This window comes from Dendrobates tinctorius, unplaced genomic scaffold (assembly GCF_039654945.1).
Source record: "Dendrobates tinctorius isolate UK_male_01 unplaced genomic scaffold, ASM3965494v1 ptg000070l, whole genome shotgun sequence".
NCBI lineage: Eukaryota > Metazoa > Chordata > Amphibia > Anura > Dendrobatidae > Dendrobates > Dendrobates tinctorius.
The window spans coordinates 25,053,098-25,079,773 of record NW_027361738.1 but is presented as its reverse complement, the minus strand read 5'-3'; the positions used below and the strand labels follow the sequence as shown (position 1 = coordinate 25,079,773).

Genomic DNA, 26,676 nt, shown 5'->3' with positions numbered 1-26,676 from the left:
CTCTCATACAATCCTTATTGAAAAAATGACTAAGTATGGAATGGACAAGGCAACTGTTAGGTGGATTCATAACTGGCTTAGTGATCGGACCCAAAGAGTGGTCGTAAATGGCTGCACATCCAGTTGGAAGAATGTCTCAAGTGGGGTACCACAGGGCTCTGTCCTGGGCCCTGTATTGTTCAACATCTTTATCAACAATTTAGATGAAGGAATTGAGGGTAAACTGATTAAATTTGCTGATGACACAAAGCTAGGAGGGATAGCTAATACTAGAGACGAGAGAGAGAGGATTCAAAAAGATATAAATAAACTGGAGAAGTGGGCAGCAACTAACAGAATGGTTTTTAACAGGGAGAAATGCAAAGTACTACATCTGGGCAATAAAAATGAAAAAGCATATATAGAATGGGAGGAATAGGGCTAAGTGACAGCACATGTGAAAAAGACTTGGGTATACTAATAGATCACAGACTGAATATGAGTCAACAGTGTGATGCAGCAGCAAAAAAGGCAAATGCAATTCTAGGATGTATTAACAGAAGCATACAGTCTAGATCACGTGAAGTCATTATTTCCCTCTACTCCTCTTTGGTCAGACCTCATCTGGAATATTGTGTCCAGTTTTGGGCACCACATTTTAAAAAAGACATCAACATACTGGAGCAAGTTCAGAAAAGAGCAACCAGAATGGTGACCGGTCTGCAAACCCTGTCTTATGAGGAAAGGTTGCAGGATTTGGGAATGTTTAGTTTGCAAAAGAGAAGACTGAGAGGAGACTTAATAGCTGTCTACAAATATCTAAAGGGCTGTCACATTGTAGAAGGATCAACTTTATTCTCATTTGCACAAGGAAAGACTAGAAGCAATGGGATGAAACTGAATGGGAGGAGACACAGATTAGATATTAGAAAAAACTTTTTCACAGTTAGAGTGATCAATGAGTGGAACAGGCTGCCACGAGAAGTGGTGAGTTCTCCTTCAATGGAAGTCTTCAAACAGAGGCTGGACAGACATCTGACTGGGATGATTTAGCGAATCCTGCTTTGAGCAGGGGGTTGGACCAGATGGCCCAGGAGGTCCCTTCCAACTCTACGATTCTATGATTCTAAGAGTGAATGAGTGGAGAGGTATCGGGTAAGGCAGGAGTAGACAAGGCGCTCCAAGAGTTTAGAGATAAAGAGGAGATTGGAGACTGGTCTGTTATTTGTGCAGGATGGGTCGAGAGCGGGTTTCTTTAATAATGGATTAATGATAGAGTGTTTGAAGGAGAATTGGAAAGTGCCCGAGGAGCGGGAGAGATTAAAGATTGTAGTTAGGTGAGTGGTGACGACTGGAGAGAGACTGGAGGAGATGTGAGGGAATGGGGTGGGTAGAGCATGTAGTCCAACGAGAAGAAGAGAGGAGTCTGGAGACTTCTTCTTCTGTGATGGGATCAAATGTGGAGAGTGAGCCAGGGGAAATGCAGGGAGGGATGGAAGTCACAGCACTTGGTGGCTGGGAGCGGATTTCCTGATGGATATTATCTATTTTCTCTATAAAGTGAGAGGCCAGGTCATCAGCACAAATATCTGTGATAGGTGCTTGCGCTTTCGGCATGAGCCCACACACAGCCTCCCTATATACTGCATGAGGTTCCCACACAGCCCCCCCTATATACTGCATGAGGCCCCCACACAGCCTCACCATATACTGCATAAAGCCCCCACATCCTCACCATATACTGCATGAGCCCCCCATAGCCTCCCCATGAGCAGCATGTCACCCACCATAGCCTACCCATGTGCTGAATGTCACACCCAGAGCCTCCCCATGTGCAGCATGTCACCTCCATAGCCTCTTCATTTGCTGCATGACACCCACATAGAATCCCCATATCCAGAATGACGACTCCCCATAGCCTCCCCATGTGCAGCATGTCAGCTCCGTAGCCTCCCCATGTGCAGCATGTTACTTCCATAGCCTCCCTATGGGCAGCATGTCACCCCCATATCCAGAATGACGACTCCCAAAGTTTCCGCATGTGCAGCATGTCACCCCCATAGCCTCCCCATATCCAGAATGACGACTCCCAAAGTTTCCGCATGTGCAGCATGTCACCCCCATAGCCTCCCCATGCGCAGCATGTCACCCCCATAGCCTCCCCATGTGCACCATATCACCCCCATAGCCTCCCCATGTTCAGTATGTCACATCCATAACCTCCCCATGCGCAGCATGTCACCCCCATAGCCTTTCCATGTGCAGTATGTCACCCCCATAGCCTCCCCATGCGCAGCATAACACCCCCATATCCTCCCCATGTGCAGCATGTCACCCCATATCCTCCCCATGTGCAGCATGTCACCCTCATAGCCTCCCCATGTGCAGCATATCACCCCCATAGCCTTTCCATGTGCAGCATGTCACCCCCATAACCTTTCCATGTGCAGCATGTCACCCCCATAGCCTTTCCATGTGCAGCATGTCACCCCATAGCCTTTCCATGTGCAGCATGTCACCCTCATAGCCTTTCCATATGCAGCATGTCACCCCCATAGCCTTTCCATGTACAGCATGTCACTCAAATAGCCTCCCCATGAGCAGCTTGTCACCCCATAGCCTCCCCATGTGCAGCATGTCACCCCATAGCCTCCCCATGTGCAGTATGTCACCCCCATAGCCTTTCCATGTGCAGCATGTCACCCCCATAGCCTTTCCATGTGCAGCATGTCACCCCCATAGCCTTTCCATGTGAAGCATGTCACCCCCATAGCCTTTCCATGTGCAGCATGTCACCCCCATAGCCTTTCCATGTGCAGCATGTCACCCCCCATAGCCTTTCCATGTGCAGCATGTCACTCCCATAGCCTCCCCAAGAGCAGCTTGTCACCCCATAGCCTCCCCATGTGCAGCATGTCACCCCCTTAGCCTCCCCATGTACAGCATGACACCCCCATAGCCTCCCCATGCGCAGCATGACATCCCCCTATAGCCTCCACATGCCACAAAAACATCCCATACATATGAAAAAAAAATGAACACCACATAGTCTCCTCGGTCCTGTTCCCCAGCGCTCTGCTTCTGTTCCTGTCTCTGAAGCGGTGACTCTCCACAGTACATAGCAGACGTGATGAAATTACATCATCGCGTCAGCCGTTTCACAAGCTGATTGGTGGAGGAAGTGGCCGAAGGTCCCTCCTACACCGATGCCGTCAGCGCAGATGGAGACAGCGGGCGGGTACGGTGCGGCCCGCGGACCTCCGTTTTCGAGCTCCATGGCTGTCTCGGTCTGCAGGCTGCACTTTGCCCAGGTCTGACATACACTCATTACAAGCAAACAGGTCACAGGTGAGGATGTTACCTTTAGTTGCCATTCAAACCCATTTGTGCCAACTTCTGTGCATGTTATCAGGCCAAAATCACCAGGGTATGTGAACTTTTGATCAGGGTCATTTGGATTTTTTGGGTTGTCATTATGATTTAGCCCCTTACCTACAATGGACGTAATATTCCGTTCATGTGACCCTGGACCTAATTCCCATGGACGGAATATTACGTCATAGCGATCGCGGCCGGGTGTCAGCTGATTATCACAGCTGACACCCGGCACAATGTGTCAGGGGCGGTCTCGGACCACCCCTGACACGTTAACCCCTTGCACACCGCGATCAAACATGATCGCGGTGTACCGGGGGTTAAAGGGAAGCATCGGCAGGGAGGGGGCTCCCTCCGTGCTTCCCTGAGCCCCCCACAGCAGCGCAATGTGCAGCGCTGCTGCGGGGGGCTCTTTCCCTGCAGGTCCCCGGATCCAAGATGGCGACGGTCGACCTTCGGGGGCCTGCAGGGAGCTGGCTTCCTCAGTGCCTGCAAAGCACAGGCACGAAGAAGCCTTGTGCAGTGCCTGTGACAGATCACTGATCTGTCACAGTGATCTGTGATGTGACAGATCAGCGATCTGTCACATGACAGTGATGTCCCACCTGGGACAATGTAATAAAGTTAAAAAAAAAAAAAGTGTAAAAATAATTTTAAAAAAATCGCTAAATAAGTAAAAAAAAAAATATTCCCAAATAAATTCATTTTTTGGAAATAAAAAAAAACAAACAATAAAAGTACACATTTATGGTATCGCCACGTCCGTAACGACCTGCCCTATAGAACTGTCCCATTAGTTAACCCCTTTAGCGAACCCCTTCAAAAATAAAAATAAAAAACGAAGCAAAAAATAATGATTTATTATCATACCGCCGAACAAAAAGTGCAATAACGCACGATCAAAAAGACGCTTATAAATATCCATGGTACCGCGGAAAACGTCATCTTGTCCCGCAAAAAACGAGCTGCCACACAGCATCATCAGCGAAAAAATAAAAAGTTATAGCTCACAGAATAAAGCGATGCAAAAATAATTATTTTTTATATAAAATTGTTTTCATTGCATAAAAGCGCCTAAACATAAAAAAACGACCTAAATGAGGTATCACTGTAACCGTACTGACCCGAAGAATGAAACCGCTTTATCAATTTTACCGCAGGCGGAACGGTGTAAACGCACCCCCCCCAAAAGAAATTCATGAAACGCTGGTTTTTGTTCATTCTGCGTTGCAAAAATTGGAATAAAAAGCGATCAAAAGATGTCACATGCCCGAAGATAATACCAATAAAAATGTCAACTCGTACCGCAAAAAATAAGCCCTCACATGACTCGGTGGGTCAAAATATGGAAAAATTATAGCTCTCAATATGTGGTGATGCAAAAACTATTTTTACAATAAAAAGCGTCTTTTAGCGTGTGACAGCCGCCAAACATAAAAACTGCCATAAATAGTAAATCAAACCCCCCGTTATCACCCCCTTAGTTAGGGAAAAATAATAAAATTAAAAGAAAATGTATTTATTTCCATTTTCCCATTAGGGTTAGGGCTAGGGTTAGAGTTTGGGCTGAGATTAGGGTTAGGGGTGTGTTGGGGTTAGGGTTGGAGTTAGAATTGGGGGTTTCCACTATTTGCGCACATCAGGTGCTCTCCAAATGCAACATGGCGTCTGATCTCAATTCCAGCCAACTTGTGGGGGGGTTTCCACTGTTTAGGTATATCAGGGGCTCTCCAAAAGCAACATGACACCCGCAGACCATTCCATCAAAGTCTGCATTCCAAAACGACACTACTTCCCTTCCGAGCCCCGACGTGTGCCCATACAGTAGTTTTCTCCCACATATGGGATATCAGCTTACTCAGGACAAATTGGACAACAACTTTTGGTGTCCAATTTCTCCTGTTACCTTTGGGAAAATAAAAAAATTGGTGACTAAATGATCATGTTTGTGGAAAAAAATTTTTTATTTTCACGCCCGGGCGTTATAAACTTCTGTGAAGCACTGGGGGGTTCAAAGTGCTCACCACACATCTAGATAAGTTCCTTGGGGGGTCTAGTTTCCAAAATGGTGTCATTTGTGGGGGGTTTCCACTGTTTTGGTACATCAGGGGTTTTCCAATCGCGACATGGTGTCCGATCTCAATTCCAGCCAAAAAAGTCAATTGGCGCTGCTTCCCTTCCGAGCTCTGCCATGCGCCCAAATAGTCATTTACACCCACATGTGGGGTATCAGCGTACTCAGGACAAATTGCACAATAACTTTTAGGGTCCTGTTACCCTTGGGAAAATAAAAATTGGGGTGAAAAGATCATTTTTGTGGAAAAAATATGATTTTTTAATTGTACCGCTGTACGTTAAAATCTTCTGTGAAGCCCTTGTGGTTTCAAAGTTCTCACCACACATCTAGATAAGTTCCTTGGGGAGTCTAGTTTCCAAAATGGGGTCACTTGTGGGGGGTTTCCACTGTTTAGGTACATCAGGGGCTCTCCAAATGTGACATGGCGTCCGATTTGAATTCCAGCCAATTTTGCATTGAAAAAGTCAAACGGCGCTCCTTCCCTTCTGAGCTCTGCCATGCGCTGAAACAGTGGTTCCCCCCACATATCAGGTAACAGCGTACTCAGGACAAACTGGACACTAACTTTTGCAGTCCAATTTCTCCTGTTACCCTTGGTAAAATAAAAAAAATTGAACCTGAAGTATTTTTTTTGTGAAAAAAAGTTAAATGTTTTTTTTTTTTAAATATTCAAAAAAATTCCTGTGACGCACCTGAAGGGTTAATAAACTTCTTGAATATGGTTTTGAGCACCTTAAGGGGTGCAGTTTTTAGAATGGTGTCACTTTTGGGTATTTTCTATCATATAGACCCCTCAAATCTTCAAATGTGATGTGGTCCGTAAAAATAAAATGGTGTTGCAAAAATGAGAAATCGCTGGTCAACTTTTAACCCTTATAATTTCCTAAGAAAAAAAAATTGGGGTTCCAAAATTGTGCTGATGTAAAGTAAACATATGGGAAATGTTACTTACTAAGTTTTTTGTGTGCTGTATCTCTGTGATTTAAGGGCATAAAAATTCAAAGTTGGAAAATTTAAAATTTTTTTGCCAAATTTCCATTTTTTCACAAATAAATGCAAGTTATTTGAATGAAATTTTACCACTAACATGAAGTACAATATGTCACGAGAAAACAGAATCACCAGGATCCATGGAAGCGTTCCAGAGTTATTACCTCATAAAGGGACAGTGGTCAGAATTGTAAAAATTGGCCCGGGAGTTAACGTGCAAACCACCCTTGGGGGTTAAAAAGAGAAAACACAGTAGTTTGACAATAAATGGCTTCACCCAACCACTAACCATGAGTGGAGAAAAAGTTTTGGTGTTTTCATTCATATTTTTTGAAAAAAGGCCAAGAAAGCGAACATTTTGCCGGGGTATGTAAACTTATGAACGCAACTGTACATGAGTTGTGCCCTATGTATACATGAGCTGTATCCATTGCCCCACACACAAGCTGTGCTGTATGCAAGTGTTGTGCTGTATACATGAGCTGCACCCACTGCCCTATGTGAAGGGGCGTAACTACCACGGTTGCAGCGGGCCCGGCAGGTCAGAGCAGCGCTGCCACTAGGAATATCAGGGCCCCTTTCAGACTCCGCCCAGGCTCCACCCCTCAAACTGTCCACAGTCCCACCGCTCTCTCTTGGAAAAACACTTGTCACCAGTCACACATTAACAGTTCCCATCACCATGGGACAATGAAAGAAAAAAGGATGGCACTCACCGTTACCAAAAAGTAGAAGTCTTTATTTTGCACTCTCTGCATTGCTCCCGAGCCCATGCATTTTTATCCATGAAATAAAGACTTCTACTTTTGGTAACGGTGAGTGCCATCCCTTTTTCTTTCATTGTGCTATTGGATCTTGTTATATTTCTTCAGGATTGAGCACTCGTTCCTTGGGGTATGTGGCGTTCATATAGTGTGTGAAGGGTCTCTTTAGATTTAAGAGACCACGGTGGTGCAGCAGTGCCGAATCTGTTTCTCTTTTTTTGGACTTAGTTCCCATCACCAGATCACACATATAACCAGCAGCTTTTGTTTTGACCAAAAGATTTATTAAGCTGCCACCACGACAAGGTAGACTCTTTGGCCGAGCCCTACTCTACTGTAAACTATTAAATATTTCTTAAAATATCCAATACAATTTAGGTATATTTTTAGTTATTTTTCAATTTTTAAAATGACCAATAATATCACATACAAGGGACAAATACCACCACACCATGACCAGACACCATATTACCACCACATAGTGGCCAAATAATAGCACATACAAGGAACAAATACCACCGCACCATGACCAGACCACATATTACCACCAGTGACAGAATAATAGCACATACAAGGAGCAAATACCACCACACCATGACCAGACATCGTATTACCACCACATAGTGACCAAATAACTGCACACACAAGGAACAAATACCACCGCACCATGACCAGACCACATATTACTACCACAAGTGACAGAATAATAGCACATACAAGGGACAAATACCACCACACCATGACCAGACCACATATTACCACCAGCAACAGAATAATAGCACATACAAGGAGCAAATACCACCAAACCATGACTAGAGGGCTTGTCTCTGCATGAAATATCACAGTTATCTAGAGCTCCGCTTGCAGAACACATTACCTAATTTTTTCCCAGCTTCTAAATTACACCAGATGAAGAAAAAAAGGCGACATAGTGTCGCTCTGCACAGTAACAGGACCACCCCCCATTTAAAAGTTTTCTGAAAAAATAAAATAAATACATCACTGCAGTAATAATATCCCTTAATTAGCCCCTATTGTAATAATATCCCCCATCCTGGCTCCCCTGTGTCTCATTCCAGGTTCCAGCCATATGTTCTCCCATCCTGCCCTCATGAGTATCCATTCTTCCCCCATGTGATGTCTCCATCCTGCCCCATCTGTCTCTATTCTGCCCCCTGTGTTTCCATTCTGCCCCCCGTGTCTCCATTCTGCCCCCCGTGTCTCCATTCTGCGCCCCGTGTTTCCCATTGTGCCCCCGTGTCTCCATCTTGCCCCCGTGTTTCCCATCGTGCCCCCGTGTCTCCATCTTGCCCCCGTGTTTCCCATCCTGCTCCCGTGTCTCCCCATTCCACTTTTTATAAATAGACAATAGAGTTTAACTGAACCTGCGTCTCGGACCCAGGTTCAGGTAGTTGCACGGGCAGAATACTGCCGCTGGGGCATGCCACTGGTGTCGGCGTGCCTCTTCCCACCGGGCCCCATACGCCAGTAATGCCCTGATGGCGGCCCTGGGTCAGAGGCATGCCGACACCAGCAACAGTTAAAATCTGTTGCCATGCAGGAGATTGCTCCCGCATGGAGTCAGTTAACAACCGCCAGCCAATCATAGGCCGGCAGCTGATGTCAGCGCGCACGTCGCCGATGTATGACGATTGTGGCACGCAGGAACGCTGCAGCGCGCCTCAGCCAAGTCGTGGGTGAGGACATCGCTGGAGCTCTGCCAGGTAAGGAAAAACGTTTCTTTTATTTTTGGAAAGTTGCGGCATGGGGCACATTATACCGGTATGGGGCTGCTGCATTATACTACTATGGGGCTGCTGCATTATACTACTATGGGGCTGCTGCATTATGTCTATGGGGCGCATTATACTTTATCAAGGACAATGGGCTGTGCATTAAATGAATAGGGGAAAATGTGATTTTGGGTGGAAAATATTTTGGCAAGCGGGGGCCCATAACTTTGTAGCTCGCCCCTGCCTATACACGAGCTGTGCCCCATACCCGAGCGGCGCTGTACACCGGAGCTGCTCGGTACCCGCCTCAGCTTTGGGCGGGGCTGCTCCTCCCCCGCATTGATTTCGGCAGCACGCGGCTTCAGTGTAAAGTTTTCACGAGTGGAACATCTGCAGCCCCGGCGCTCAGCACATCTGCACCGGTCACCATGGAGTCCCGGACCGCAGGAAAGGTGGGAACAGGGCCCCGCACACGGCCGCTCTCCGCACAGCTCCGAGTCCTCTCCACGTGTGTGCGAGAAACGAGGCTGCTCCGGATTTGGCGCCACTGCAGGCAGCGCGTGTGCAGGACGTGGCGGCCGGCCAGAGACTAGGCTCCGAGCAGTCAGCCGGGTGTGAGCCTGGTGGTCTGCCCCAGTGTCCGCCATGTGATGCAGAGGACTCCGGTGTCCGCCAAACGTGCCCAATCCATACACAGCGCTGTGTATACTCGGCGCTGTGTATACTCGGCGCTGTGTATGCTCGGCTCTGTGTATGCTCGGCGCTGTGTATGCCCGGCTCTGTGTATACACCGCGCTGTGTATGCCCGGCTCTGTGTATACTCCGCGCTGTGTATGCCCGGCGCTGTGTATGCTCGGCGCTGTGTATGCTCGGCGCTGTGTATGCCCGGCTCTGTGTATACACCGCGCTGTGTATGCCCGGCTCTGTGTATACACCGCGCTGTGTATGCCCGGCTCTGTGTATACTCCGCGCTGTGTATGCCCGGCTCTGTGTATACTCCGCGCTGTGTATGCCCGGCTCTGTGTATACTCGGCTCTGTGTATGCTCGGCTCTGTGTATGCCCGGCGCTGTGTATGCCCGGCTCTGTGTATACACCGCGCTGTGTATGCCCGGCTCTGTGTATACTCCGCTCTGTGTATGCTCGGCTCTGTGTATGCCCGGCTCTGTGTATACTCCGCTCTGTGTATGCCCGGCGCTGTGTATGCCCGGCTCTGTGTATACACCGCGCTGTGTATGCCCGGCTCTGTGTATACTCGGCGCTGTGTATGCCCGGCTCTGTGTATACACCGCGCTGTGTATGCCCGGCTCTGTGTATACTCCGCGCTGTGTATGCTCGGCTCTGTGTATGCTCGGCTCTGTGTATGCTCGGCTCTGTGTATGCCCGGCGCTGTGTATGCCCGGCTCTGTGTATACACCGCGCTGTGTATGCCCGGCTCTGTGTATACTCCGCGCTGTGTATGCCCGGCGCTGTGTATACTCGGCGCTGTGTATACTCGGCGCTGTGTATGCTCGGCTCTGTGTATACTCGGCGCTGTGTATGCCCGGCTCTGTGTATACACCGCGCTGTGTATGCCCGGCTCTGTGTATACTCCGCGCTGTGTATGCCCGGCGCTGTGTATGCTCGGCGCTGTGTATGCTCGGCGCTGTGTATGCCCGGCTCTGTGTATACACCGCGCTGTGTATGCCCGGCTCTGTGTATACACCGCGCTGTGTATGCCCGGCGCTGTGTATGCTCGGCTCTGTGTATGCTCGGCGCTGTGTATGCCCGGCTCTGTGTATACACCGCGCTGTGTATGCCCGGCTCTGTGTATACTCCGCGCTGTGTATGCCCGGCGCTGTGTATGCTCGGCGCTGTGTATGCTCGGCGCTGTGTATGCCCGGCTCTGTGTATACACCGCGCTGTGTATGCCCGGCTCTGTGTATACACCGCGCTGTGTATGCCCGGCTCTGTGTATACTCCGCGCTGTGTATGCCCGGCTCTGTGTATACTCCGCGCTGTGTATGCCCGGCTCTGTGTATACTCGGCTCTGTGTATGCTCGGCTCTGTGTATGCCCGGCGCTGTGTATGCCCGGCTCTGTGTATACACCGCGCTGTGTATGCCCGGCTCTGTGTATACTCCGCTCTGTGTATGCTCGGCTCTGTGTATGCCCGGCTCTGTGTATACTCCGCTCTGTGTATGCCCGGCGCTGTGTATGCCCGGCTCTGTGTATACACCGCGCTGTGTATGCCCGGCTCTGTGTATACTCGGCGCTGTGTATGCCCGGCTCTGTGTATACACCGCGCTGTGTATGCCCGGCTCTGTGTATACTCCGCGCTGTGTATGCTCGGCTCTGTGTATGCTCGGCTCTGTGTATGCTCGGCTCTGTGTATGCCCGGCGCTGTGTATGCCCGGCTCTGTGTATACACCGCGCTGTGTATGCCCGGCTCTGTGTATACTCCGCGCTGTGTATGCCCGGCGCTGTGTATACTCGGCGCTGTGTATACTCGGCGCTGTGTATGCTCGGCTCTGTGTATACTCGGCGCTGTGTATGCCCGGCTCTGTGTATACACCGCGCTGTGTATGCCCGGCTCTGTGTATACTCCGCGCTGTGTATGCTCGGCGCTGTGTATGCTCGGCGCTGTGTATGCTCGGCGCTGTGTATGCTCGGCGCTGTGTATGCCCGGCTCTGTGTATACACCGCGCTGTGTATGCCCGGCTCTGTGTATACTCCGCGCTGTGTATGCCCGGCTCTGTGTATACTCCGCGCTGTGTATGCCCGGCTCTGTGTATACTCGGCTCTGTGTATGCTCGGCTCTGTGTATGCCCGGCGCTGTGTATGCCCGGCTCTGTGTATACACCGCGCTGTGTATGCCCGGCTCTGTGTATACTCCGCTCTGTGTATGCTCGGCTCTGTGTATGCCCGGCTCTGTGTATACTCCGCTCTGTGTATGCCCGGCGCTGTGTATGCCCGGCTCTGTGTATACACCGCGCTGTGTATGCCCGGCTCTGTGTATACTCGGCGCTGTGTATGCCCGGCTCTGTGTATACACCGCGCTGTGTATGCCCGGCTCTGTGTATACTCCGCGCTGTGTATGCTCGGCTCTGTGTATGCTCGGCTCTGTGTATGCTCGGCTCTGTGTATGCCCGGCGCTGTGTATGCCCGGCTCTGTGTATACACCGCGCTGTGTATGCCCGGCTCTGTGTATACTCCGCGCTGTGTATGCCCGGCGCTGTGTATACTCGGCGCTGTGTATACTCGGCGCTGTGTATGCCCGGCTCTGTGTATACTCGGCGCTGTGTATGCCCGGCTCTGTGTATACTCGGCGCTGTGTATGCCCGGCTCTGTGTATACTCCGCGCTGTGTATGCCCGGCTCTGTGTATACTCCGCGCTGTGTATGCCCGGCTCTGTGTATACTCCGCGCTGTGTATGCCCGGCTCTGTGTATACTCCGCGCTGTGTATGCCCGGCTCTGTGTATACTCCGCGCTGTGTATGCCCGGCTCTGTGTATACTCCGCGCTGTGTATGCCCGGCTCTGTGTATACTCCGCGCTGTGTATGCCCGGCTCTGTGTATGCTCGGCTCTGTGTATGCCCGGCGCTGTGTATGCCCGGCGCTGTGTATGCCCGGCGCTGTGTATGCCCGGCGCTGTGTATGCCCGGCGCTGTGTATGCCCGGCGCTGTGTATGCCCGGCGCTGTGTATGCCCGGCGCTGTGTATGCCCGGCGCTGTGTATGCCCGGCGCTGTGTATGCCCGGCGCTGTGTATGCCCGGCTCTGTGTATACACCGCGCTGTGTATGCCCGGCTCTGTGTATACTCCGCGCTGTGTATGCCCGGCGCTGTGTATACTCCGCGCTGTGTATGCCCGGCTCTGTGTATACTCCGCGCTGTGTATGCCCGGCTCTGTGTATACTCCGCGCTGTGTATGCCCGGCTCTGTGTATGCCCGGCTCTGTGTATGCCCGGCGCTGTGTATGCCCGGCTCTGTGTATACTCCGCGCTGTGTATGCCCGGCTCTGTGTATACTCCGCGCTGTGTATGCCCGGCTCTGTGTATACTCGGCGCTGTGTATACTCGGCTCTGTGTATGCTCCGCGCTGTGTATGCTCGGCTCTGTGTATGCTCGGCTCTGTGTATGCTCGGCTCTGTGTATGCTCGGCTCTGTGTATGCTCGGCTCTGTGTATGCTCGGCTCTGTGTATGCTCGGCTCTGTGTATGCTCGGCTCTGTGTATGCTCGGCTCTGTGTATGCTCGGCTCTGTGTATGCTCGGCTCTGTGTATGCTCCGCGCTGTGTATGCCCGGCTCTGTGTATGCCCGGCTCTGTGTATACACCGCGCTGTGTATGCCCGGCTCTGTGTATACTCCGCGCTGTGTATGCCCGGCTCTGTGTATGCCCGGCTCTGTGTATGCCCGGCTCTGTGTATGCCCGGCTCTGTGTATGCCCGGCTCTGTGTATGCCCGGCTCTGTGTATGCCCGGCTCTGTGTATACTCGGCTCTGTGTATGCCCGGCTCTGTGTATACTCCGCGCTGTGTATGCCCGGCTCTGTGTATACTCCGCGCTGTGTATGCCCGGCTCTGTGTATACTCCGCGCTGTGTATGCCCGGCTCTGTGTATACTCCGCGCTGTGTATGCCCGGCTCTGTGTATGCCCGGCTCTGTGTATGCCCGGCTCTGTGTATGCCCGGCTCTGTGTATGCCCGGCTCTGTGTATGCCCGGCTCTGTGTATGCCCGGCTCTGTGTATGCCCGGCTCTGTGTATACTCCGCGCTGTGTATGCCCGGCGCTGTGTATACTCGGCTCTGTGTATGCTCGGCTCTGTGTATGCTCGGCTCTGTGTATGCTCGGCTCTGTGTATGCTCGGCTCTGTGTATGCTCGGCTCTGTGTATGCTCGGCTCTGTGTATGCTCGGCTCTGTGTATGCTCCGCTCTGTGTATGCTCCGCTCTGTGTATGCTCCGCTCTGTGTATGCTCCGCGCTGTGTATGCTCCGCGCTGTGTATGCTCCGCGCTGTGTATACTCCGCGCTGTGTATACTCCGCGCTGTGTATACTCCGCGCTGTGTATACTCCGCGCTGTGTATACTCCGCGCTGTGTATACTCCGCGCTGTGTATGCCCGGCTCTGTGTATGCCCGGCTCTGTGTATGCCCGGCGCTGTGTATGCCCGGCGCTGTGTATGCTCCGCGCTGTGTATACTCCGCGCTGTGTATGCTCCGCGCTGTGTATGCCCGGCGCTGTGTATGCCCGGCGCTGTGTATGCCCGGCGCTGTGTATGCTCCGCGCTGTGTATGCTCCGCGCTGTGTATGCTCCGCGCTGTGTATACTCCGCGCTGTGTATACTCCGCGCTGTGTATGCCCGGCTCTGTGTATACTCCGCTCTGTGTATACTCCGCTCTGTGTATACTCCGCTCTGTGTATGCCCGGCTCTGTGTATACTCCGCTCTGTGTATACTCCGCTCTGTGTATACTCCGCGCTGTGTATACTCCGCGCTGTGTATACTCCGCGCTGTGTATACTCCGCGCTGTGTATACTCCGCGCTGTGTATGCCCGGCTCTGTGTATACTCCGCGCTGTGTATACTCCGCGCTGTGTATGCTCCGCGCTGTGTATGCTCCGCGCTGTGTATGCTCCGCGCTGTGTATGCCCGGCTCTGTGTATGCTCCGCGCTGTGTATGCTCCGCGCTGTGTATGCTCCGCGCTGTGTATGCTCCGCGCTGTGTATGCTCCGCGCTGTGTATGCTCCGCGCTGTGTATGCTCCGCGCTGTGTATACTCCGCGCTGTGTATGCCCGGCTCTGTGTATACTCCGCGCTGTGTATGTTCCGCGCTGTGTATGGCCGGCTCTGTGTATGGCCGGCTCTGTGTATGGCCGGCTCTGTGTATGGCCGGCTCTGTGTATGGCCGGCTCTGTGTATGGCCGGCTCTGTGTATGGCCGGCTCTGTGTATGGCCGGCTCTGTGTATGGCCGGCTCTGTGTATGGCCGGCTCTGTGTATGGCCGGCTCTGTGTATGGCCGGCTCTGTGTATGCCCGGCGCTGTGTATTGCCAGCCACACAGGCCACCTAACTATACACCTTAGTATACACTTTTGTTATATATACCGTATGTATTATTTGCACAGTTCCATGATGTTTCCCTGGTGTGAGCTCACTATGGAGGAGCGGGGCGTTTATACATAGCACCACTGTGTGTAATATGGCCGTACACTCGTCAACAATGAGATTGTATCCCAAGAAAGAAAACAGGTGGAATTATGGTAATCACAGGTTGGATAGACTTCTTACTGATATGCAAACTAAAAACAAGACAATTTATCAAAACCTTTCCATGTATGGAGTATGGGCGCCACATGCAGAAATCCCCGCTCTTACACACCACTAAGGAGGTTATTAATGGCCGTCTGAGAACGGTCTGCCACGCTGAATGCATGCATTTTGGTAAATCATCAAAATCTGCTGCTGGCAGCTCCTTTTGCAATTGTCGATCGCTGAGGTCCTAGATGTGCTTGGTGGGAGATAAGTCTGGACGCCATGCAGACTGCTCACAGTAGCACACGCAACATGCGGCCTGCTGTAGAATATATGGGACCCCTTGGAGAAATGGCCGTACCACTAGTTCTACCACCAAATCGATAATATATAATACATTTTTTTTTCTATAGCGCCAACATATTCCGCAGCACTTTACATTTCAGAGGGGACTTGTACAGACAATAGACATTACAGCATAACAATCACATAGATTATAACAAATACCAAGAGGAATGAGGGCCCTGCTCGCAAGCTTACAGTCTATGAGGAAAGAGGTAGACACGAAAGGTGGGTGGTAACAGTTGCCCTGGTTGTATGGACCAGCCATAATGTTAAGTGTGTAACAGTACGGATGCAGAGGGCTAATGGATGCATAAAGCATGTGGTAACATGATGCGAGGAACCTGGTTATGGTAAAACTTTTGACTGTGCCACCCAGGGACAGATTAGGTTAATGTGTTGAGGCGGTAGACCAGTCTGAATAAATGCTCTTTCAGGACACGCTTAAAATTGTGGGGATTGGGGACTAATCCTATTGACCTGGAAAGTGCATTCCAAAGAATTGGCGCAGCACGTGTAAAGTCTTGGAGGTGGGAGGTTCTGATTATTGAGGATGCTAACCTCAGGTCATCAGCAGAACGAAGGGCGCGGGTAGGGTGGTATACTGAAACAAGGGAGGAGATGTAGGGTGGTGCTGAGCCATGGAGAGTTTTGTGGGTGAGGGTAATAAGTTTGTACTGGATTCTGGAGTGGATGGGTAGCCAGTGTAATGACTGGCACAAGGTAGAGGCATCGGTGTAACGATTGGCGAGGAATATGATCCTGGCAGCAGCATTCAAGACAGATTGGAGAGGGGAGAGTTTGGTAAGAGGGAGACCGATTAGAAGAGAGTTACAATAGTCGAGACGAGCATGAATAAGAGAAACAGAGTTTTTGCAGAGTCAAAAGTAAGAAAAGGTCGAATTCTAGAAATCTTTTTGAGGTGCAGATGACAAGAGCGAGCCAGTGATCGAATGTGGGGGGCGAAGGAAAGCTCGGAGTCAAGTATGACCCCAAGACAGCGGGCATGTTGCTGGGGAGTAATAGAGGAACCACACAATGAAATGGCAATGTCGGGTATAGGTACATTAGTAGAGAGAGGAAACACCAGGAGTTCAGTCTTTGACAGGTTCAGTTTCAGATATAGTGAGGACATGATGTTAGACACGGCGTTTAGACAATCGCCGGTGTTTTCTAGAAAGGCAGGCATGATGTCAGGAGAGGAAGAGTATAATTGGGTGTCATCAGCATAGAGATGGTACTGGAAACCAAATCTACTGATTGTTTGACCAAAAGGGGCAGTGTACAAGGAGAAGAGGAGGGGGCCTAGAACCGATCCTTGAGGAACCCCAACAGTAAGGGGAAGGTGAGAGGAGGAGGAATCGGCAAAAGATACAGTAAGGCTGTGTGCCCACGTAGCGATTTTTTTAAGCGTTTTTGCCGCGAATTTCGGCGGAATTGCATCGCGCATAAAATCGCAGCGTGGTCATTCTTTTGTGCGGAATAGCAAAGAATTGCTGCGATTCCGCACCCATAGGAATGCATGAGAATCGCTTACTTCCCGCATGTGGCTATGCCCACCATGCGGGAAGTTAAGCGTCTCATGTGCGGTTGGTACCCACGGTGTGGAGGAGAGGAGACCTGGGTACCATACCCCTGTAAAAAAAAGAATAAAGAATAAAAAATCGGGGTATATTTACCTTCCGATGTCCCGCACTGCATTCCCAGCCTAAGCGTTCCCAGTAATGCCTTGCGGCAAGATCCTGTGATGACGTAGTCTCGCGTGACTCTCACGGTCTCGCGAGATCGCTATAGTAACGCGAGCCCAACGTCATCACAGGTCTCGCAAGGCATTACTGGGAACGCTGAGGCCCGGGATGGCAGCGCGGGACGTTGGAAGGTAAATATACCCCGATTTTTTTTTATTTTTTTTATCATTTTTAACATTTTAGCTTTTACTATTGAGGCCGCATAGGCGGCCTCAATAGTAAAAAGCTGCTCACACTTGTCAAACACTATGTTTGACGAGTGTGACCAACCAGTCAATCACTTTCCAAGCGATGCTTCAAATCGCTTGGAAAGTGCTTGAGAAAATCGCGAACAGAATTGCGGTGAAATAGCGCGGAAAAAAACGCGCGATTTCTGGGAAGGAGTCCGGTTTTTGGTGTGCGTTTTAACAGGCAACGTGGGCACATAGCCTAAAGGAGCGGTCAGAGAGATAGGAGAACCAGGAGAGAACGGTGTCCTTGGGGCCAATGGAACGGAGCATAGTGAGGAGGAGCTGATGATCCACAGTGTCGAATGCTGCAGAGAGATCCAAGAGAATTAGCATGGAGTAATGACCATTTGATTTAGCTGTTATTAGATCATTTGAGACTTTAGTGAGGGCAGTTTCAGTAGAGTGTAAAGAGTGGAAACCGGATTGGAGAGGGTCGAGAAGAGAGTTATCAAAGAGATAGCTGATAAGATGGGAGTGGTCCAGGCGTTCCAGGAGTTTAGAGATGAAGGGAAGATTAGAGACAGGTCTATACTTAGCGGCACAGTTTTGGTCGAGGGATGGTTTTTTAAGTAGTGGATGTATGATGGCATGCTTAAATGAGGAGGGAAAGATACCAGAAGAGAGAGGTTAAATATTTTAGTTAGGTGAGGGGTGGCAGCAGGTGAAGGAGACTGGAGATGTGACAGAAATGGGTCACTGGTGCAAGTGGTTGGGTGAGAAGATGCAAGGAGCCTGCTTACTTCTTCTTCTGTGACTGGTTCAAAATCAGAGAGTGAGCTACTGTAGATGCAGTGGGGGAGGGAGGACAGTGATGGTATGAGGTGATTGGGAGATAATTTCCTGTCGGATCTGGTCAATTTTTTCTTTGAAGTAATTGGCCAGATCGTCAGCTTGGAGCTCCGTGGTTGGGGCCTGTACTCTTGGGTTGAGTAGAGAATGAAAAGTGTCAGAGACGTTTCGGGTTATTGGACAGTGAGGTGATGAGGGTGTTGAAATTGTTTGGAGAGGTGAAGAGCAGTGTTGTATGTTCTAAGCATCAATGTACGTAATGACGAGTTGTTAGTGCCCCTGGAATGAAGACTAGAAGGATCTGACTACCGCATATGATGCCACCCGTACCATAATCCCAAGAGTAGGACTGGTGTAACAGTCTCTCATGTAGACCTCGTCATGACGTTGTCCACATGGTCTCATCAGATTAGAAGAATGGTGCACAGTGATACCTTCTGTACAAGAGAAATCAGTCATCACACACCACCCATAAGGAATCAGTGTTTACAGAAACCATCAGAAGGTGTTTATATGGCATTCGCCTGCGGGCTAGACGTATGTTACAAGGAGATGACACAAAGGTGAAAAGTACTTTTAGGCCACATCCAGTATTTGGTCAGTAGTATTTTACATCAGTATTTGAAAGCCAAAATCAGGAGAGGGACAATCAGAGGAAAAGTATAATAGAAACACATCACCACTTCTGGATTTATCACCCACTCCTGGTTTTGGCTCACAGATACTGATGTAAAATAGTGACCAAATAATGAACGTGTGAACGTGGCCTTATTGTATGGTCCAGCCATCTTTTATAATGGGTGTTCATGCAAAGTTTAATTTGTCTTGTTTTATTTTATTTTATTTTTTTCAATGACTTTTTTTGTTACTTTGTGTTGCAGTATTTGTTTTTTTTGTACCATAATCTTCTATAATGAGCATGCAGATGGATGAATTTTCCACAAAATCTAACCAGGATACCTAGATAGGTATACATTACTGTGTCACTGTATAGGAATGCTGTTGAGCACAGCAAAAAAAAAAGTTTTTACCCTGCAGTATATGTCAATTTTAACATAGGGAGTCCATACACAGTGTATGATATATAATTATATGTATCGTGGCTTTACATTCTGTGCACGGTGGGATCTTCTTCCATTGTGTATTTTATTAGAATCTGGTATGTCCAAAAACCCCCAAAAGTGCCCTAATCCTTTTTATAGCTTGCAGTCCCCTTATTAAAGGCGGTGTACCGACTTCTGGCTCAAGTCTGCAGTCTCTCCAATGCGTTTTGCTTACTCCTCGCCACATTCCGACCAGACTTGTCCAGGGTCGCTCAATTCACTTGTATTGAGCAAGGACACATACGTCTAGTCGGCATATGACCGCATGTATGGAAATTGCATACCTGCGGTCAGGTGCCTGCCCATTCCAGTTGCCTTTTCTTCTCTCGCGTGTATTGTCTTATCTAGAGTATGTCCCTTTAGCAGTCCTATGGGGAGCACCCCATTATCCATCAATTGCATCTACAAATGCGGTCTGTGTCTCTTTAAAAAAAAAATCCCCATACCGCTCTATGAATTGTGGCATTATATGTGGCTATTTTGCTTTTTTTATGCCGCCAAAAGTAAGCGTATTAAAGGCAAACATTTTAGTTTTGACGGGACGTGTGAACAGTTGAATGACGCTCTTGAAAATCATAGAGGGGAGTCCTGAAATGATTTTAATAGTCGTGATGGGGAGGGAGTAGCCTATTGCAATTCAGCAGTAAGTTTTCTTAATTGAAGCCCATCGGTTCCCAGCGATCCATGGGGTGGAGAACGTTACTTCTTTGTTCCTAATCAGTAATTGTGATCCCCTGAAGCTGGCTTCTCGGGAATAGAGGTGGAAGTAATAGAGGAAACAGGGGGGGAAAAATAATTTAGTGTATAGTCTTCCCTGCGGGGTCATGGCACCGCAGCACAAAGGCAAAGGAGCTAATGCAGTTTCTCTTGAAAGTCATTTTTTTTTTATTCTTTGCAAAAAAAAAATTGCTCACAGCTCCTCACAAATATTCTTCCATTAAGTCATTAAAATATTACATTTTCTAGTGCTTCGTAGAGACGTGGAAGTAACGTTTCTTCAGAGCTCAGCGGCCCGCCGGTCTAACTAGAGGCTTGGAGCAGAACCCAAGTGAGGGGACTTCAAGTTAAGCAACAAGTACCGAATAAATACATGGAGGGTACATACTGGCGAGAAGGCTTCCAGGAGAAGTGAAATTAACTGTTATTCTGCTGTCGCAGTAAATCTGCATTGGGAGAACAAGGACTGGGATGTGGGCACCGCTCTATATACTGCTATTCCTAGGGCAGGGGTGATGCTCAGGGAATCGGATGTTGCGCCCAAAGTATACATGAGCAAGTACAGGTGCAAGCATATTGGGCTTGTGTGAAAATTGGCCATATTGTCAGATTTTTTTTTTTGTATGTGTTACTTTGTATTTATTTAAAAAAAAAAACAAAACAAAAAAAAAAAACACACGGGATTTGGAGTTATACACCAACGGGTTCATAGATTATAATGGTGCCCACTGCCGACAAAGCAATCGTATGCTCAACCGTGCATCACTTTCGGGCGTGTATGCCTACTGGAGGCAGACATCCAGATGTAGTAGGCTGCATCCGAGTGTCCACCTCCGGTAGGCATACATGCCTGAAAATGATGCACGTCAGAGCGCACGTTTGCTCTGCAAGCACCATTGTAGTCTATGGCTTTGTCAACGCGTATACGTCCGATTCCCGTTTGGGGGACTGGGAGTGTTTGCTTGTAAGCCTTGATAGGACCAATGTACTGGTGGCAAAATGCAGTGTGGCTGGAAGCATCACAAGAAGGGCGCTGAAATTGTGACAGCGGTATTCATAATTTAAGTATTTTGGTACATTACAGTGCCGGCCCCAAAAATCTGTACATATAAAATCTGATCCATGATTTCACTTCTTAAAATGGCGGAGATAATAAAGAACTGGCTTAGTTACCAGGAAGAGTAAGGCTGTGTGCCCACGTAGCGATTTTTAAGCGTTTTTGCCGCGATTTTCGGCGCAAAAAAGTTTAAAAATCGTGTACAGAACGCCCCCCATGCATTCCTATGACATTCCGCACATGCTGTGCTAATGCTGCGCTTTTTTCCGCAGCGGAATCGCATCGCAGAAAAAATCGCAGCGTGGTCATTCTTTTGTGCGGAATCGCAAAGAATTGCAGCGATTCCGCACCCATAGGAATGCATGAGAATCGCTTACTTCCCGCATGTGGCTATGAGGCTTATCTCCGGTTAGTGTGTCATCGGAGGCCTATAGAGCAGTCACATCGGCTGATGTGACAGCTTTATAGAGGAGATCGCCGTGGGACACTCGTTATTAAAGAGGGACTGCGTCGGACAGGGAGTATACTGTTGGTTTGTTTAAATTTTTTGCAGGTGATCAAATAGATTTAAGCATACATTAAAAATATGAAAAATGTTGTTTTATTTCATTAAAATACTTTATTCTTATATGTGTGTGTGTGTGTGTTTTTAACCCTTTCATACTATAAGAGTAATAATGGAGAGGTGTCTTATTGACGCCTCTCCATTATTAAGCGGGATTAATGTCACCTTACCATCAAAGATGACATTAACCTCTTATTACCCCATATGCCACCGCTACACGGCAGTGGGAAAAGAGGGACTAAGTGCCGGAATTGGCGCATCGTATAGATGCGCCAATTCTGGGGCGGCTGGGTGCTGGTCTTTTTAGCCAGGGGGCGGGCAATATCCATGGCCCCTTCCTAGGCTATGAATATCAGCCCGCAGCTGTCTGCGTAGCCTTTCTGGCTATAAATTATAGGAGGACCCCACATCATTTTTTGGGGGAGGCCCCGTATTTTAAAAGCCAATAAAGGCTAGCTGCGGGCTGATATTCATAGCCTGGAAAGCTCCATGGGTAATACCACCTTCCCAGGCTAGAAATATTGGCCCCGGCCTTCGGCTTTCCCTCGATTGCGCGGGAGCCCATGTAATTTTTTTTTTTAAAGATATTGCGTGCAGATTTTGTGTGTGTCTTTAACTATTTATGTTCCATTTTATCTATCTGTCAGTGTGTAAACACTATTCTTCCATGGAGTATGTAAAATAAAAGGTTGGGCAAAGAAATGACATCACAATTTATTTATTTTTAAATAATAGATCTTTATTTAGGTTACAAAAACGCATACAAATCCGCATCCAAAGCACCTAAAGAACGCATCTGCGTTTTCTGCCAAGAGGTGCAGATTTTATGCAGAAAATTCTGCAGGCAAATCTGCTATGTGTGCACATACCCTAAATGTAACAAAATATCCACAATAAAACGCTTGAATGTTTAGATTTTGTGGTTTTGTTTGTTTTTTGCCGGCACTGTATGTTTGTATACCGACTGAAGAATCTTTGTTTCTATATGTATCACATCTTAAGCCACCACAAAAACATTCTTTAAATTGGGGTGCAAAGGTTTTTTTATGATTATAAAAAATAAACATCTATTGTGTGAGACTCCGGTTACTGCTTCATTTATCTGTGTTATGAGCCCAAAGTTCACAGATCAATCAGTCACAGTTTAGATGAATAAACCTGTATGACAGAGGAGGAGATGCACAGGGGTGAGAAACACTTTGGGCCAGATTCAATATTGCATTACTATAATTTTTGGGGGCATGAACACCTCAGTTAGGGACTTCTCGATTTACTACAGCAGTCATCAAACGATTTACATTATTTTTTTGTTTAGTTTTCAGATTTTTACATGGTTTATGTAGAGGTTCTACACAGATTCATGAAATGTGACTTTTAAAAGTCCCAAAATTTTGCGCCATTCTACTTTGGTCTCTGCCCGGAGGGATTTTTATGTACGCCGGTTATATTGGTGCATCTTTTGAGAAACTTGCAGCTTTTCTCACTAAAAAAGTAGAAAAACCATTTAAAGATGAAGGGCATAAAGAGAATTTTGGGCTGTGATTTTTTTTTTTTTTTAATGAAATTGACTAAAAAAAATGCATATCATTAACCAGGTGCTTTTATCTACTTTCCTACATGAGAAGAAATGTAGTTTAAACATAAATGACTTGAACTTTGTTTCTCCAGTAGTGAATGTTTCTATTCTCAATGTGAAGATTTGCTCTTGGCCGTGCTGAGTGCAGGAGGCTTTCTAGACCTAGTAACTTCATAGCACAGAGGTGCAGAGACGAGCTGTGCCATTGTATGTCAGTTCACAGTTAGTGTTGCATTTTCCAGTGACTTATTGTGACTCTATACAACACCGCTATAGCGATTTTGAGAATGACAGAAGAATTATGTTCAGAATTATTTATAAAAACGGTCAGAGATAACACTTTTTTTTTTTTTTTTCTTCAATCTACAGAAACTAGTCTTTGACCGTAAATCCATGACAGAAGAACTGCATAGAATTTTCACCGATGACAAGGATTCAGACAATGATGTTTTTGAAGGTTTCCCACAGAAAGAGATGGAGGTTCAGGTAGGAAATATCCCACGAATATAAACATTTATTGATGACTTTCAGCCATTTTTCTGTTGGTAAAGCATGTTGCATTTGGCTTTTTATATTGTCAGATATGCAAGTTCCTTAATAAAGTCAACATGTCTGCTTGCTTGATACAATTTCTTGCTCCTCATAGTCTTTTTAGTAGATTAACCACTAGATCTCACAATATAAAGTGTATACATTGTAAAAAACAAAATAAATCCCATGAGACTCGTGTGATTACTTATGTCAAATTGGTTGTATAATGCTGATATTTAAAAGAACCATTCTAGAAGTCCAACTGAAGAATGAAATAACTCAAGAGTCAACAGTAATGGCCAACCTGCCTAACTGACAGTTGCAGCTTGTATTGGCGGTGTAAGAGAGCAGCAAGGGAGGTGGGACCCTGAGACAGAGGCGTATCTAGGCTTCCTGGCACCCGGGGCAAGAATTTGGTTCGGCACCCCCCCCCCCCCCACACACACACACCAAGTACATATGCGACTTGCACACTTAGCCATGTACCCACGAGCTGCTCTCCCTAATGCTCTCAATGTTCAGTAAAAAACTGAAAGCAGGAAGAGAAGCTCGTTGTCAAGTATGAAAATCGCATCTGAGTGAAGTGTCCGTGTGATGACTACTGGAACCTGCAGCGCTGAATCCTGACGTTGCAGCTTCTGAATTCTCACAACGAATGCACTGCACACTTTTAGGATTCTCCCTTGCCGATGTACAGTCATGTCAGGATAAGTATGTGATTTGTATACTTCTGGCCATATTCCGACTAGACGTGCCCAGCCTCGCTCCGTTCATTTTCATTGAGTGAGGCCACGCATGTCTAGTCAGCATGTGACCGCATGTATGTAAATTTCCGGCATGAGAGAATCCTGACAGCGTTCAGTGAGCACTGTGAGAATTCAGAAGTCTGCAGTCACATAGAATGACTGCAGACTCAGCATAAGCCTGGAGAACCCCTTTAATGTTCCTAACAAATAAAAACATGAGAATTAGTCAGTATCACAAATAACATTTACATCCAGGTACCTTATAGATGACGTCGTCTCTGGAGTCGTTCTCCTTCTTTTCTTCTTGTCCAGACCCCATGATGAGTTTTCTCATCCACAGCCATCTCTGTAGACTTCCATCTTCTCCGGTCTTCTGCAGCAAATCTCCACACGATGCCCTTAAAGATAGAAGTGTCATTATAATGCCCCTAAATACAAATATCTGCAATATACTGTCGCCTCACACTATTCCCCTCCCTCTTCATACTGTCTCCTCTAACATCCCTCCTGTTCACCATAACTGTCTCCTCATATATTTACCCCCTCACTCTCTATACTGCCTGCTCACACATACCCCTGACTCCCCATACTGTGTCCACATACATTAACCCGTTCGCTCCCCATACTGTCTGCACCCAACCCCCATACTGTTTCCTCATACATACTGTGTCCTCAAATCTCCCCCCACACACATTAAATCCCCCCCATCCACACTCCAAATCCCTCACACACATTAAATAACCCCCATCCCCACTCCCAAATCCCCCCCACACATTATGTACCCCCCACTCCAAATCCCATCCCTACTCATTAACCCCCCCCCAAACAATAACCCCCATCCCCACTCGTTACTTCCATCCCCACTCATTAACCCCCCCGTCCATACTCCCAAATCCCCAACACATTATGTACCCCCCACACATTAATCCCCATCCCCACTCATTAACCCCCATCCCCACTCATTAACCCCCCACACATTAATCCCCATCCCCACTCTTTACCCCCCACACAGTAACCCCCATCCCCACTTATTAACCCCACTACACATTAACCCCATCCCCACTCATTAACCCGCCACACATTAACCCCCCACACATTAACCCCATCCCCACTCTTTACCCCCACACAGTAACCCCCCATCCCCACTCTTTAACCCCCCACACATTAATCCCCATCCCCACATTAACCCCCCCCCCCACTCATTAACCCCCATCGCCACACATTAATACCCCCCATCTTCGGTAGTTTCTTCAGCTCCACATTGGAGCACACTTACCACCAGCGCTGAGCGTTCACTCTGGGCGCCGGGGAGTGACGTCAGCAGCATGATCACATGACATGTCTCGCTGCTGACGTCGCTCTGGCCCGGCGGTCAGAGCTGCAATTGTACTGGCGTCTATACAGACGCCAGTACAATTGTTCCCTGGGAGCCGTCACGCGCACCTTCTCTGCGCCGGCTGTCAGCTTGACAGCTGACACAGAGAACCGCCGACTCTCAGGCCAGGGGGGGCGGCAGAACGCAGCTGCCAGGGAGGGACACTGAGGACCACTGCATTAGGCGGCCCGGACTGCGCCCCCTGCCGGCTGCGCCCGGGGCAACTGCCCCGGCTGCCCCCCCCTAGATACGCCCCTGCCCTGAGAAGCTGTCCGTCAGGCTAGGTGATCAGAGATTGAGTTTACTTCTCGACCATTCGAAGACGTCTGAGACTTTCAAAAACGTCACTGCATAGTAGAGCAGCTATATGAATTCGGGGAGGGTGGAGCTGGCTGTCAGGCACAGCCAGACTCCCCGTAGAGAAGGAAGAAACTGTTTATCATCATGTAGGCCTTGTGTGCCGTGCTGAACAAGCGGTGTTTTATACAATAGGAAGCACTGATGGCCTTTCCTCCTCCTCCAGACTTCTGGAGCTGCTGGGTCTTAGGTGACCTAGTCGGCTCTGCTATGCAGGCTGTAGGCTGCATTTCTCTCGCTTCATTGGGGGACACAGGAACCATGGGTGTATGCTGCTGACACTATGCAAATAAGAAAGTTAGCTCTTCCTCCGCAGTATACACCCCACCGACTGGCGCTCAATTACTCAGCTTAGCTTAGTGTCAGTAAGAGGTGGACACGTCTCTTTCATTAGACCC

The 26,676-nt window shown here is 48.4% G+C and overlaps 1 protein-coding gene across 1 annotated transcript in view; it reads left to right on the top strand.

The window, feature by feature from the left end:
* Positions 1–9,214: 9,214 nt before the first annotated feature.
* The window catches only part of CDCA7L (cell division cycle associated 7 like), a 38,567-nt gene continuing 21,105 nt past the window's right edge, over positions 9,215–26,676 (top strand). The window contains exons 1-2 of the mRNA XM_073581470.1: positions 9,215–9,370; positions 23,639–23,755. Of these exons, the coding sequence (XP_073437571.1) occupies positions 9,347–9,370; positions 23,639–23,755 (141 nt within the window). The 5' untranslated portion in view covers positions 9,215–9,346. The remainder of the gene's footprint in view (positions 9,371–23,638; positions 23,756–26,676) is intronic.